This window comes from Lipotes vexillifer, unplaced genomic scaffold (genome assembly GCF_000442215.2).
Source record: "Lipotes vexillifer unplaced genomic scaffold, Lipotes_vexillifer_v1.1 scaffold209, whole genome shotgun sequence".
NCBI classification, from domain to species: Eukaryota; Metazoa; Chordata; class Mammalia; order Artiodactyla; family Lipotidae; genus Lipotes; species Lipotes vexillifer.
This window is the reverse complement of record NW_006787556.1, coordinates 1,042,670-1,058,134: the sequence shown is the minus strand read 5'-3', so window position 1 is coordinate 1,058,134 and position 15,465 is coordinate 1,042,670. Positions and strand designations below refer to the sequence as shown.

At 39.4% G+C, this 15,465-nt stretch overlaps 1 protein-coding gene across 1 annotated transcript in view; it reads left to right on the top strand.

The window, feature by feature from the left end:
* Positions 1–15,465, top strand: part of THEM4 (thioesterase superfamily member 4) — a 46,991-nt gene that overhangs the window by 23,602 nt on the left and 7,924 nt on the right. The window contains exons 3-4 of the mRNA XM_007460301.1: positions 5,104–5,260; positions 5,850–5,960. Of these exons, the coding sequence (XP_007460363.1) occupies positions 5,104–5,260; positions 5,850–5,960 (268 nt within the window). The remainder of the gene's footprint in view (positions 1–5,103; positions 5,261–5,849; positions 5,961–15,465) is intronic.

Here is a 15,465-nt window from a genome sequence, read left to right as displayed (position 1 = left end):
GCCAATCTTCTCTGTTGTTTTCTGGCTTTTTTCCTAGAGGGTATTTCAGTCTCCTTCACATTCCTAGTTGCTTTTCCCAGGACATGTTCCAGTTTCTCAGATCCTTAGTCTGTGCTTCCCAGAACTAAGATTGAAACTCAAATTATGGTCTTTCCATGCAGAGTAAGACATTAGCACTAAGTAGGTAGCCACGTCACACTGTTGACTGACAGTCAGCTAACACCCTGTGTCTTTCATTTGAATTATTTGTCTCCCCTCTTCTGCACCTATGTGGCTGACTTACTGAGCCTAACTGAAGAACTTTATATATATACCTAATATATATACATTCTTCATTTTTAGAGTCAGCCTGTAAAGACCTTTTTGCTTTCTTATTCGCAACGTCCCTTATATATTCATTCAACAACTATCTGTTGAGTATCTGTGCTGTGCAAAGTGTTGTATTCCTGAAACAAGCCTGAGTACATAGATAGGGTTCCTGACTGCATGAAACTTATACAGATATTTATTATTTTACTGATTGTCTTGTAATCATCTAAACATACCTTTAGTAGGTGTTTGGGGATTGTGATGTTTGGAGGGTTTTTTCTTTGTTTTTTTTCTTTTGGCCATGCCACGCAGCTTGCAGGATCTTAGTTCCGTGACCAGGGATGGAACACGTGCCCCCTGCATTGGGAGCACAGAGCCCTAACCACTGGACTGCCAGGGAACTCCTGTGATGTTTGTTTTGTTTTGTTTTGTTTTGTTAATTTTATTTATTTATTTATTTATTTTTTATTTATTTATGGCTGTGTTGCGTCTTTGTTGCTGCACGCAGGCTTTCTCTAGTTGCAACGAGCGGGGGCTACTCTTCGTTGCAGTGCGCGGGCTTCTCATTGCAGTGGCTTCTCTCATTGTGGAGCATGGGCTCTAGGCGCACAGGCTTCAGTAGTTGCGGCACGTGGGCTCAGTAGTTGTGGCTCACAGGCTCTAGAACACAGGCTCAGTAGTTTTGGCACAACGAGTTTAGTTGCTCCGCAGCATGTGGGATCTTCCCGGACCAGGGATCGAACCCATGTTCCCTGCATTGGCAGGCGGATTCTCAACCACTGTGCCACTGGGGAAGCCCAATGTTTTTTTTTTTTTAATGACCTCAAGTAGGCCCTTAACATTGCCTGACAATCATATTTCATCTTTCCCTTGTCTACTCACTCTCCTGCTCTCCTAGATGACTATTTCCTACCTTCTTTTTCTCAAGCCTCACTCTCAGCTGATCTTGCCTCCTGTTTCACAGAAAATAAAAGCAATCAGAAGAGAATTTCCAAGCAACCCCTACCTCATTTACCCTCTTCCCTGCGTCTGTGCCTGATGTTCTGCTTTTTCCTGTTATGAATGAACAGACCATACTCTTATGAGAGACCAAGCCTCCTATTGGTGCACTGTATTCTATCTCTTTGGCCTACTTAAGGATATCCCTCTCTGCTAGATCTTTCTCATCAGTGTACAGACATGCCACAACTGGGTTTCTCTCTCCCTGGTCTCTCTTAAACCTCTCCAAGCAGATTCTCACTCCCACCACTCCATCAGAACTGCTGTCACCAGTGACCTTCATGTTGCTAACCAATGACCTTGCTCAGCTTTTGGCACAGCTGATAACTCCTTTCTCCTTGAACTTGGCTTCCAGGACACCACAGTCTTCTACTTCACTGGTTCTTCCTTTTTAGTTTCTTTTGCCAGTTCCTCCAGACTTAATGTTAGGGTGCCCCATATCTCAATCCTTAGTACTCCTTGCTTCACTAAACTCTGTTGGTAATCTCATTCAGTCACACAGCTTTAGAGGCCATCCAAAAGCTGACAACTTAACTAATTTCATGGTTGAAAATATAGTGAGTGGGTTCAAATTCTGGTTCTACAACTTAAAGCTGTGTGACCTTGGGCAAGTTACTTTACCTTTTCTTGCCTCAGTTTCCTCATGGTATTTACTGAATACTTCAATATTTGCTGAAGAAATGAATGAAACAGGGGCTTCCCTGGTGACACAGTGGTTGGGAATCCGCCTGCTGGTGCAGCGGATGGGTTCAGTCACTGGTCCAGGAAGATCCCACGTGCCACAAAGCAACTAGGCCCTTGCGCCACAACTACTGAAGCTCACATGCTCTAGGGCCCTCAAACCACAACTACTGAGCCCAAGCACCACAACTACTGAGCCCATGTGCTGCAACTACTGAAGCCCACGCACCTAGAGCCCATGCTCTGCAACAAGAGAAGCCACCAAAATGAGAAATCCACACACCTCAACAAAGAGTAGCCCCTGTTCACCACAACTAGAGAAAGCCCATGCAGCAGTGAAGACCCAACACAACCAAAGAAATGAATGAAACAAAAATAAAACTACCTTAACCAAGAAAAATGGTAGAGTTCATAAGTTTCTTTATAGAACCACCAATATAGAGAGAAATAAGAATTAACCCTGTTTTATAAATGAAGGGGAAAATTAGTAATTTGTGTTACTAATTCCATTCTAACTATTCACCATATCACAAAATTAATTGAATGTCCTTAACCCAGTGCAATAGCTCTACTGAAATTTCTTCACTTAAGCCACTAGCGACCTAATTGCCGTATTTTGTGGGCATTTTTCAGCCCTTACTGTGCTGGACCTAACTGTTAATCTCATTCTCCTTGAAATGTTTTGTCTCTTGGCTTTCACAAACCTCTGACCAATTTTCACTTTCTCCTTCTACCCACTCCTTAAATGTCAGTAGTTTCTAGGGTTCAGTTCCCACATGTTTCTGCTCATCCCTTCATCCAACCTAACTATCGTCTCTTGTCGGAAACTTGACCCTCTCAGAAGAGGGAGGAGTTTGAGGTCCTCCTTGCTACCCATACTTGCTTTCAAATTATTATTTCCCCTCCTTCTTAGAAAACCCCCATTCCTTTTGAGGTTTATACCATCTCACTTTTTCCGACTTTATCACCCTCAACTTCCCCTTCTTGTAGCTGTCATCTACCAACCTTTCCCTATATGTTGAGTATTTCAGCACCTGGTTAACTGTTTTCCTCTCTACCCAACTCTATTCACCATTCTCAGCAACCCACTATCCGCACCATGGCTCCTCAGTTTATTTACCCTCTCATCACCTATGACCTTTCTTTTGCACAGCCCCAGCAATGCACTCCTGAGGACATCTTGAGCCTCATCATCTTCAGAAAGTGCACAACCTCCAAATCCACACATTTAGACATCCTTTTTCTGACCACAACCTTTTTCCTTCCAGCTTACTTGTTCAAAGCCCCCACAGAAAAAATTCTTTGGCCTCATTGAGACCTTCAGTTGATTGAGTCCTCTACTTTCTCATTGTCCCCATAGCCCTCTTTTATCTGAACTTCTGTAGCGCATTTATCTAGGAAAACCCCGGCCCTGGATGAATCTCAACATCTGCCATCTCTTATTTGCACAGGCCCTCATGCAGCTGAACACAGCTGGAGAAAATCACCCCACCAAGCAGAAAAGTTGGGTGATTGTGATTTTATAGTGTTTCAGTGATCTTCTCACTCATCTTTCTTATCCCTCTCCTTTCGTCCAGCTAGCAGAGTGATTCAGAATTCAAATCTGATCATGTTACTCCTCTGCTACCTTCAGTGTTATCCCATGTCTTAAAAGATCAGTTCCTCTCAGATTTTAACATGAATATGAAGCACCTGGTAATCTTGTTAAAATGTAGGTTCAGCTTCAGTAGGTCAGGGGTAGAGCCCAATATTCTGCATTTCTAACAGACTTCCCCACCATCTTTATTTTTCCCATTTTTATGAGGTAACCTCAAGGTTTAGTAATCTAAACCAGAAATTTTGAACTCCTAACTAAAAAATTAGAAGGGTTTGATGCCTATCTTATTCTGAAATCCCAGAGTGTTAGAGTTGGAACAGATCTTAGAGGTCATTTAGGTTTATGGATATGTATGGATAAAGTATGGAGAAGGGAGCAAATTCTAGGCCAAAGCTAAGTCATGAAAAATTTCCCAACTTCCAGGACAAGGTTCTTTTCTACTGTACCACGAGACTGATTCTCAATTTTAAGTTTCTTTGTCTGGCCCTCCAAATCATTCAGTTTCTCAACCACTGCTAGAGCGCATATAGTGTGTGCCTATCTGCCAGTTGTTGAGCACACAAAGTCCAAGAGACAGGGTACCTGTCCCCAGATGCTCAAGGCCTAAATAATATCCTCCCTTGTCCTCCCCACTTCTCCCAGATCTTCTCATCTCATATCCTTTTCCAAGTTTGTAAATGTAAATTTGGTATCAATAAAGGAATCACCGTTATACATGGCAAATCATGATGAGCTGTGAAAGAAAGCTAAGAGTTTGGGAAATTAAATCTTAAAATGGGTATGAAAGGACAAACATGCCCTTCCCTCAGCAGTAGCTTTCAGTCTTTATTTTGAAGTTACCTACATTTTGACTCACAACCCAGAACACACAACTTGTGCACAGTTGTATAATTGAAAAAAACATACATAAATGAGTATACTAGTACTTATCCAGGATATATGTGAAGCATTCATTTTCTTTTTAAACTCTGCCTACAACCCACTAATTTGATTTCATGAACCCTAATGGTTCTAGCTCTGAGTTGGAGACTCAGGAGTCATAATCACTTTGAATACTGGGCTGACCTGCCTCTGTTTCTAATTCAGTATGATAACTATCTTCTGCTCAGGCTAAACTCATGTCTGCAAGGAAAACCTCTCTACTGTTACATTACTCACTTTCTTTAAATCTCATTTAAATCACACTTATTCTAAGAAGGATTTCTGTCTATACCTTACTATTTTATTCCATATACCCTTTGTATTTATGTATATATTTCATGATTGCCATGTGTTAGTACTTTGTTTTGATTTCATTTATTTTTACTATGTTCCCAGTTAGACTAATTCCACTGGAGCAAAGATCCTGTATTCTGTTTCTTTGGGACCCTCCCAGCCCCTTCAGTTTTGCACCTGGTTGGCATTTTAATCAATCATCCATTGACCTGTGATTCTTGCAGGGTACAGATATTTGTCTCTGTCATGGTATTTTTCTCATACCTGTTTCTCATGTGCCCATCCACTTCATTTGCTTACAGACTCAAAGCTTGTGAAAGAACAACTGTCACAGGCCCAGCTCTTCACCAGAGGCTATGAGGATGGCCTGGGCTTTGAATACGTGATATTCTATAATGATGATGAGAAAAGGACAGTTTGCTTGTTTCAAGGAGGTCCTTATCTGCAAGGGGTACCTGGGTAAGAATGATAGCCTAGAAATGTGGATCTAAGAGGTTGTTATCTTATAGTATCGCCCTGTATCCATGGACTACAATGAAGACATTAAAGTGGTAATGTAGATTTATATTTATTGACATGGATAGATGTTTACTGTAAATTATTAAATGACAGAAGTATAGGACATAGGGCAAAAGAGTATAATTTTAGAGAGTATCATTAACATGTTAATATTGGTTTGTCACTAGATAGCCTTATAATTTTTAATTTCTTTTTCTTCTGTTTATCTTCATTTCCTAAATTTTTAAACAATGATGTGTATAGTTAGTTTAATAAAAACATAATATAAATTTTCTAAATCGGATTTTAGCTTTTTGCTTGCTTGTGACCTGGTTATCATTAGGTTCTGGCTTTGTTACAAATACTACAGTGTTATGCTATGAACAAAATGAAGGTGAGAACATGGATATAATTTGACATTCAGTACATTGAACATGAATTAAGTGGAACTTTCAGAAGTAGATTATATGGGAGGCTTGGATAATTTTTCTCTCTTAAGGGGCTGTTTTCAGAACTTGTGAACACATTTCTCTTTTCCTCTTGTGACTAGATTCCTTCATGGAGGTGCCATTGCAACAATGATTGATGCTGCTGTTGGTATGTGTGCAGCTATACCTGGGGGAATTGTCATGACCGCCAATCTCAACATCAATTTTAAAAGGTAAAGTCATGGGTATTCTTTGCTTCTTAGATGTCATAAGTCAGGTTCCCCAGCAGCAGACCCTGAGAAAAGGATTTCTATGCAAGAAAGGAAGTACTCCCAGAGGAAACTATCTAGGGTGTAGGAGAAGAAGGACAGGGAAGGGGAAGAAGCCACCCAAGCTTAGGCACTCAGTCGTGCAAAGGGTAGCTTCAGCCTGATCATGTAAGGAACTCTGGAGTGAAATATGTGCCTCAGTATTTTCCCTACCTGAGGCAAGGGAGCTGGAGTCCTCATATTCTCTCACACGTTCGTCATAGGATAAGGGCTATCCTGGGGACTATAAATTCCCAGGTACTTCTTGCTCACTGTGTTTGAGCAAAGCAGACTCTAAGAAAAATATCCAAAAAACAAAGGTGGAAAAAGGATTGAAGGGGATCTGAGTGAAGCACAAGCATCCACTACATAACAAAACATAAGTTTTACATAACTTCACACAAAGAAGTAAAAGGGCAGCAAGAAAAGTTTGGTATCTGTCAAAAACAAAGCTCAGCATGAGCTTATTTAATTCTTCAATTATGCAGCTATATCTCTACAGTCAAATAGTATGGATACTGGCATAGGCACAGAGAAAAAGAGCAATAGGGCAGAACAGAGTTTAAGAACAGAGTTCAATAGAGATCTCCAAATGAGGTTCTGTGGGTTATTATTTCACACAGTAGGAAGCATGTAGGAACATCTCCATTTTATACCCGAGAGTTGTATGGCTTATGTGGCAGTCATCAGGGAGCCACGCTTCATAGATTATGGGTTTACTTATTGAATACTTTAAGTAATACTTAGCTAGGCATATCCTACTCAGGGCATTCTATAGAAAAGGACTTTTCCCCCTAGCAAATATCATTAGTTTATTTCAGGGGTCATCACAGCTTTTTCTATAAATGTTTTATGCTTTGCAGGCCATACAGTTTCTGGCACAACTAGTCAACTCTGCCACTGTAGCACAAAAGCAGCCACAGACAATATATAAGTAAATGGGTATAGCTGTGTTCCAGTAAAATTTTATTTACAAAACAGGGAGCTGGCCAGTGAAACAGTTTGCCAACTCCTGGTCTATTTACCTGCAGGCCCAGTGAGAAAAAATTAGACAGGGTCACTTGCCTCCTTATTTTTCCCAGGAGTGTTTCTCTTTGCTCCCCACCACGTGCACACACACACACACACACACACACACACACACAGAGTGAATAAATTGGAGGCCAGCTGCTTTAACTTCCTCCTCCCCAGCTGCCAATATTAGTAATGTCAAAATAAAAATGACTTTAGATAGAAATTCATCACGTGAAAGAAATCTAGTATGGCAGCTCCCTGGTTCCCAGAGATGCAGGCTCTTTGTAGCTCATCTTTTTACAGTCCAGAGTGGCAGCAAGAGCCATCATCACATGTCCTACACAGCAGGATTGAGGAAGGGGGGAAGAGCTGTCTTCTCTCTTTCAAAGAGACTTCCTGGAAGTACTATACAACACACCCATTTAATCTCATTAGCATTAAGGGAGATTGGGAGAGTGGTCCCTTAACTGCTATCACTATCACCTCAAATAAATTCATTGTCAGCAACTAACACAACCACAGACATATTAATAAATCCATGCTTATAAATAATACAATATAAATTATTTTAAATACTAAAGCATTAATTAAAAACATAATCAGATTTAACTAATTCAGTAAAGAAAATAACAAGCCTAGTTTGGTAGTTTAAGCAAAATTATCTCAGTGATTACAAAACTTATTATTTCAGCTACACTTAGCCTATTAAATTTTTTTCATTCTGGGTTTGATTAATTTCTTCAGGCTGTCAATACCTATATTTTCCTGAGGTTAGAATAACTCATTCTTATAAACTCCCCAGGCTTATGGCAATTGTGTCAGACTGTAAAGAAACCAACTCATATCAGTGAAATTTGTAGGTTCTAATCCATCAACCTGGTGATTCTTGATGTGACAGAATTTTGCCTTTGAAGATGATTGGAACATGAGCCTGAATTCATGAGGCCGAGCTTCTCTTGGAGTTGAGGATTCCTTGCTGTGTCGGGGGACTTTCCAAATCTACACCTGTCCTTACAACCTAGTACTTCCCCTTATTTAGTATCTAAGTCTACTTGTCTTAGTCATATTTATTCTGCCTTGGTTTACTGATTACCTACAATTAAATGCATCTCATTTAATTGGCAGAGGTAACATCTCTCAGGAGATAGGACAAGTGTCTATGTAGTTTCCTTTCAGGGATATTCAACTGGGCAAGACATTCACCTTCTTTCTAGCTGGTTCTTTTCTGTAATCAGTCCTTTCTGTTAGGGGAATAATTCTTGCATTTTGTTAAGGGAATAATTCTTGCATTTTCCAGAATTGTTTGGCTTCCTCACAGTTCTCTGCCTATTGGTGTGGAGGAGGGGATTATTGGGGGTTCTTATGGAGATTATGCAGGACTTTGAACCCCCAAATGGCATACATCCATGGATGTAAATCCACTGAATGTGCATAAATATTCTTTTCACCTGTCAGCTCACCTGCACCTCACACACTTTGGGGAAACATAAGAGGTAAACAGTCCTGATGCAGATGCTAAGGGCTGTACAAGTCTTTGCCTTGTTCTTGCAGACTCTCAAGCCTTTTTGACTAACACATGAAAGACTCCTTGATGAACATAGGTATCCTTTACATACCTCTACCCACACTTTACAGCTAAGAAAACTATTGGTTTGCTTATGCCATGGTGTGTGTAAGCATAATTCTTTGAATACAGCCTCCCCAAACCTTACCTGTACACACCCCTTACTCTCTGTCTACCATTTCCTACTTCTACAGAGTAAAATACATATAAGACAGATACATACTTCATAGAAGAAACACTTACTCGTCAATACTCTTCTCTATGTGTAAACTGCTTAAAAAATTAAACTTATCCTATCGTAGTCATCCTTGAATTATAGCTATGGTTTTATACTCCTTGAGCTAGCTTTTCCTTTTTTTGAGAATCATTAGGAACTTTCCATAATGTAGTTAGCTATAATTATCACCCTCTTTTCTATGCTTATGTTACATTTGGCCGATAGAAGTCTCTTTAGACTGACTCCTTGTGCTATCTGACTCCTTGTGCTAGCTTTTAAGTACTCTTGTCTCCTGAGAGACAGTATAATCACTAGTTAAGAGGACAGACATTGGAACAGGTTCAAATGCCGATTTTGCCACTTATTAGCTGTGTGACCTTCAACAAGTTACTTAACCTCTCTGTGCTTCAATGTCCTCATCTTTAAAAAGAGGATAATAATACCTTCCTCATAGGGTCATTGTGAGCAGTAAATGAATTAACCCATGCAAAGCATCTAGGACAGAATCTGGCCCCATAACAAGTACTCAGTAAGTGTTAGCTGCTTGTTATTTTTATCATTAACATTGTTGTTATTATCATTACTTTTACTTCTAACAACAATAAGGTACATCTGTTCCAAGACATAGAATAGCTAGTCTACAAAGATCCCTGATTCCTTTTAATGGAGAATAGTGCTGAAGACCAGAAAAATATTAGATTGTTCCACATGTATTCTCATGGTGGGCAGGATGACCTTGCTGCTAGGCTATTACAGTGTCAGAGCTGGAAAGTTATTAATGTTTAATAAGGTCATGAGTTCACTCTGATACTTTAGATTTAACATCTTTCATGCCTTATATTTTAAAAATATTTTTAAAATTTCTAGCTGTAGTTTAAAAAAAGGCATAACATAAAATTTACTGTCCTAACCTTTTTTAAATGTACAGTTCAGTAGTATTAAGTATATTTACACTGTTGTGAAACAGATCTCCAGAACTTTTTCATCTTGCAAAACTGTAACTCTATACCCATTAAACAATAGCTTCCCATATCCCCCTTCCCTCAGTCCCTGACAACCATAATTCTACTTTCTGTTTCTATGAATCTGACTACTGTTGTTACATCATATAAGTGGAATCATACAGTATTTGTCTTTTTATGACTGGCTTATTTCACTTAGCATAATGTCTTCAAGATTCATCCATGTTGTAGCATATAACAGGATATCCTTCCTTTGTAAGGCTGAATAATATTCCATTGTATGTATATACCACATTTTGTTTATTCTTTCATGCGTTGATGGATATTTGGGTTGCTACCACCTCTTGGCTATTGTGAATAATGCTATAATGAACATGGGTGTGCAAATATCTCTATGAGGTCTTGCTTTCAGTTCTTTTGGATGTATACCCAGAGTGGGATTGCTAGATTACATGGTAATTCTATTTTTAATTTTTTGAGGAAAGACTATACTGTTTTCCATAGCTGCTGCACCACTTTACAGTCCCACCAGCAATGCATAAGGGTTCCAATTTCTCCACATCTTCACCAACACTTGTTATTTGGGTTTTGTTTTGTTTTTTAACAGTAGCCATCCTAATGGATGTGAGGTGATAACTCGCTGTGCTTTGATTTGCATTTTTCGAATGATTAGTGACATTGAGCATCTTTTAATATGCTTGTTGGCCATTGGTATATCATCTTTGGAGAAATGTCTATTCAAGTCCTTCACTTGAAGGAGCATTTTTTAAATCAGGTTTTTGTGAGTTTTTTGTTGTTGAATTGTAGGAGTTCTTTATATATTCTGGATATTAACCCCTTATCAGATATATGATTTGCAACCGATTTTTTAGGTTGCTTTTTTACTCTGTTGATTGTGTCCTTTGATGCACAGAAGTTTTTAAGTGTGATGTAGTCCCATTTGTCTATTATTTTATTTTGTTGTCTGTACCTTTGGTGTCATATCCAAGAAATCATTGCCAAACCCAATGTCATGAAGCTTTTCCCCAATGGAGGTCTTCAGTCCATTTCACATTATTTTTTGTATATGGTTTAAGGTAAGGGTCTAACATCATTCTTCTACATGTGGATATCCAGTTTTCCCAGCACCACTTTTGAAGAGACTATCCTTTCCCCATTGAGTGGTATTGGTCACTTGTAGAAAATCATTTGACCATATATGAGAGGGTTTATTTCTAGGCTGTCTGTTCTATTCCATTAATCTATATGTCTGTCTTTATGCCAGTACCACACTGTCTTGATTATTGTAGTTTTGTAATATGTTTTGAAATCAAGATGTGTGGGACTTCCAACTTTTTTCTTCTCTTTCAAGATTGCTTTGGCTATTCAGGGTCCCTTGAGATTCATGTGAACTTTAGGATGGATTTTTCTATTTCTACAAAAAATGCCATTGGGATTTTGATAGGGATTGCACTTAATCTGTAGATCGCTTTGGGTAGTATTAACATCTTAGTCTTCTAATCAGTGAACATGGGATGTCTTTCCATTTATTTGTGTCTTTAATTTCTTTTAGCAGTGTTTTGTAGTTTTTAGTGTACAAGTCTTTTGCCTCCTTGGTTAAGTTTATTCCTAAGTATTTTATTCTTATTGATGCTAATTTTTTTTTTTTTTTTTTTGTGGTACGCGGGCCTCTCACTGTTGTGGCCTCTCCCCTTTGGGAGCACAGGCTCCGGATGCGCAGGCTCAGCGGCCGGGGCTCACAGGCCCAGCCGTTTTGTGGTACGCGGGCCTCTCACTGTTGTGGCCTCTCCCATTGCGGAGCACAGGCTCCGGATGCGCAGGCTCAGCGGCCGGGGCTCACAGGCCCAGCCGCTCCGCGGCATGTGGGATCTTCCTGGACCGGGGCACAAACCCGTGTCCCCTGCATCGGCAGGCGGGCTCTCAACCACTGCACCACCAGGGAAGCCCATTGATGCTATTTTTAATGAAACTGTTTTCTCAATTTCTTTTTTACATGGTTAGTGTATAAAAATGCAACTGATTTTTATGTGTTGATTTTATATCCTGCAACATTGCTGAATTTATTCATTAGTTCTAACAGTTATTTTGTGGAATCTTTGGAGTTTTCTACAGATAAGACCATTTCATCTGTGAACAGAGATAAGTTACTTCTTCCTTTCTGATTTGTATGCCTTTTATTTCTTTTTCTTGCCTAACTACTCTGGCTAGGACTTTGTTGAATAGAAATGGCAAGAGTAGGAGTCCTTGTCTTGTTCCTGATCTTAGAGGAAAAGTTTCAGTCTCTCAACCATTGTGTATGATGTCAGCTGTAGGCTTTTCATATATGGCCTTTATGACGTTGAGGTAGTTTTCTCATATTCCTAGTTGTGCCTTAGATTTTTAACCCCTCACCCAGACTGTTATTGTACCTCTTTCTCTTATATAACCCTATGTCTCATCAACCACCTCTCTGTATCACTTGAGTGAAGCAAATTAAAGTTAGAATAAATTTGTCAAAATCTACCCAAAAGCAAAGTGTGATTTTGATAGCAGTTATATTGACTTTAAAGATTTTTTTTTTAAATAAATTTATCTATTTATTTTTGGTTGCATTGGGTCTTTGTTGCTGTGCACAGGCTTTCTCTAGTTGCAGCAAGCGGGGGCCACTGTTCGTTGCAGTGTGCAGGCTTCTCATTGCAGTGGCTTCTCTTGTTGCGGAGCACAGGCTCTAGGCATGCGGGCTTCAGTAGTTGTGGCTTGCGGGCTCAGTAGTTGTGGCTCGCGGGCTCTAGAGCGCAGGCTCAGTAGTTGTGGCACACGGGCTTAGTTGCCCCATGGCATGTGAGATCTTCCCACCACTAGGGCTCGAACCCATGTCCCCTGCATTGGCAGGGGGGGAGCTTTTTTTTTTTTTTTTTTTGGCGGTTCGCGGGCCTCTCACTGTTGTGGACTCTCCTGTTGCGGAGCATAGGCTCCAGACGCGCAGGCTCAGCGGCCATGGCTCACGGGCCTAGCCGCTCCATGGCATTTGGGATCTTCCCAGCCCGGGGCACGAACCCGTGTCCCCTGCATCGGCAGGCGGACTCTCAACCACTGCGCCACCAGGGAAGCCCCGGCAGGTGGATTCTTAACCACTGTGCCACCAGGGAAGTCCCAACTTTAAAGATTAATTTGGGAGAAATTGTCATCCTTGCATGTAGTCAATATTTTATATTATTTATGACTAAAAATTAGATTCTAGAAATGGCTTTCTTAACATGATAAATAATATATTTTAAATTATGTTTTTAATATTTTTCCTTGTTTCACAATTTTTAAAATATTTTTCTATGTTCAAATAAAGGTGAAGAATGCAGTACAACCTCCCTTCTCAACAAAAAAGGGGGTTCATTTGAAAACAAGCTCAGCAGAGTATTTCGATTACAATTTAGCTCAACTTGTGTTTGTACATTGAGCACATGCTGCTTGCCAGGTCCTATCCCTAGTCCTTGTCTCATCCAACAAACTATTCACATAAATCAGTTACTTAGCTATTCATTTGTTACCCACAGTTGGGAAACTTACTGAAAACAAGTTTTACCTGAAGTCACATAGATAGAATATAGACGGGATTAGAACTCGTGTCTTCTGACTCTGATTCTCTTCACTACAATGCACAACCTCCGTTCTCTTCTATTAATTGATGATTAAAGACCAGAATAAAACATTAGATTATTAGATTGTATAAGTAGTCTAGAACTTTATCAGACCCTATATTTTTGTATAGGGTTGTTAGATTCATAATAATAAAAACATGTTTAATCAATCTTTGGCCCTCCAGGATGCTAGAGACAACCACTGGGATTAAAATTTAATTGAAGATAATTTACAGTGTCAATCATCAGGTGTCTTAATTTACCTTCCTTCTTCTAAGAAGCAAAACTGCTTCTTAATCATCCCAAATACTTTCCAGCCCCCTGATCCAAATGTCACACTTGATTTATTTCCTTGTGCTTAGCACATTTAGATAAGTAGACAAAGAAGCTAATGATTAGTGGTAGCTAGCCAGCTGAAAGGATCAATATCTCAACATTTCTATAACCCATTCATGGCATATTGGTTGGGAAGGTCTGGATTAGACTTCTTCATGCAACAGGGCAGACAAGAAATTCTGAAGGACATTCCTTGTTCAGAACAACTAGATCCTGTGCCAAATGTGTAAGGAAATAAACCACCATAAGTGAGAACCAGCAGAAACGAAAAATAATGGACTTGGACCCTCAGGGGCTTAAGATAACATGATAATTAGATACACAGTATAAAAGAACTATGTATGAGATGTTTAAAGAAATAAAAGATGAAATCACAAAAAGTGAAAGCAACAAGAAACTATAAAAATTAACAGATTTGCCACAGAACCTAAAACTTTTAGAAATGAAAATGTAATTGTTTAAAAACAGAAGCACCTCAGTAGATAGGTTAAAGGGCTATTTAAACACAGCTGAAAGTGAACAGAAATAAAGAGCTGAAGAAATTAACCTGAATTCAGCACAGAGAGAAAAAGAGGTGAAAAACAAGAGAGTTTAAGCTAAGAGGACAAATGAAAGGTCCTAATGTGCTATAGTTGGAGTCCTAGAGGAAGACAGTAGAATGAATGGAAGAAATCTAGTATTTGAACAGATTATGGATAAGCATATTCTAGAACTAAAGAAGTCATGAGCCATAGATACAGAAAGTACAACATATAACAAGCAAGATAAATAAAAATAAATCTGTATCTTGAGATATTATAGAGAAACTACAGATACTAAAGGCAAAGAGATCCCAAAAGTAGTCAGAGATAAAAGACAGGGTACCCATAACAGAGTAGTCTTGTCTCTTAGAAGCAGTATACTTCTTATCAGCAACAGTGGAAGTGAGAAGATAATAAAATATCTTCAGGGTGCTAAAAGAAACATGTAACTTAGAATCATGCTCTCAGCAAAACTAAAGTTCAAAAATAAGCAAAATAAACACATTTTTATTTAAACAAAAATGAGAAAAGTTTACAAACAGCAGAACAATACCTAGGGAACTTCTGAGGGATATACTTCAGAAAGAAGGAAAGTAATGCCGCTAGGCAGGAGGATGAAAGAAAGAATAATAAGCAACTACATCAGTAAATATGTTGATAACATAAATCTCAACAAAGTCTATATGTAAATAGTAATAATGGCTATATTCTGGGGATTTTAAAAAGGACAGCTAAAATACTGGACAAAAATAGTATGTAGGGCTTCCCTGGTGGCACAGTGGTTGAGAGTCCGCCTGCCAATACAGGGGACACGGGTTCGTGCCCCGGTCCGGGAAGACCCCACATGCCGCGGAGCAGCTGGGCCCTTGAGCCATGGCTGCTGGGCCTGCGCATCCGGAGCGCCTGTGCTCCGCAACGGGAGAGGCCACAACAGTGAGAGGCCTGCATACTGCAAAAACACACACACACACACACACACACACACACACACACACACACACACACACAGTAGTATGTAGTTTGGGGAGGAGGTGAACATAATTAATCTTTGTATTTTTCAGTGGGGAGGGTGATTAAAATAATAAAAAATGAGTGCATATAATTAAAGCCTAACCAGTAGAAGAGTAAAAACCAAATAACTAACTAAATACATAGAAAATTTTAATTTTTAGAAATGCAAGAAAGAGGGGAAAAAAGCATCA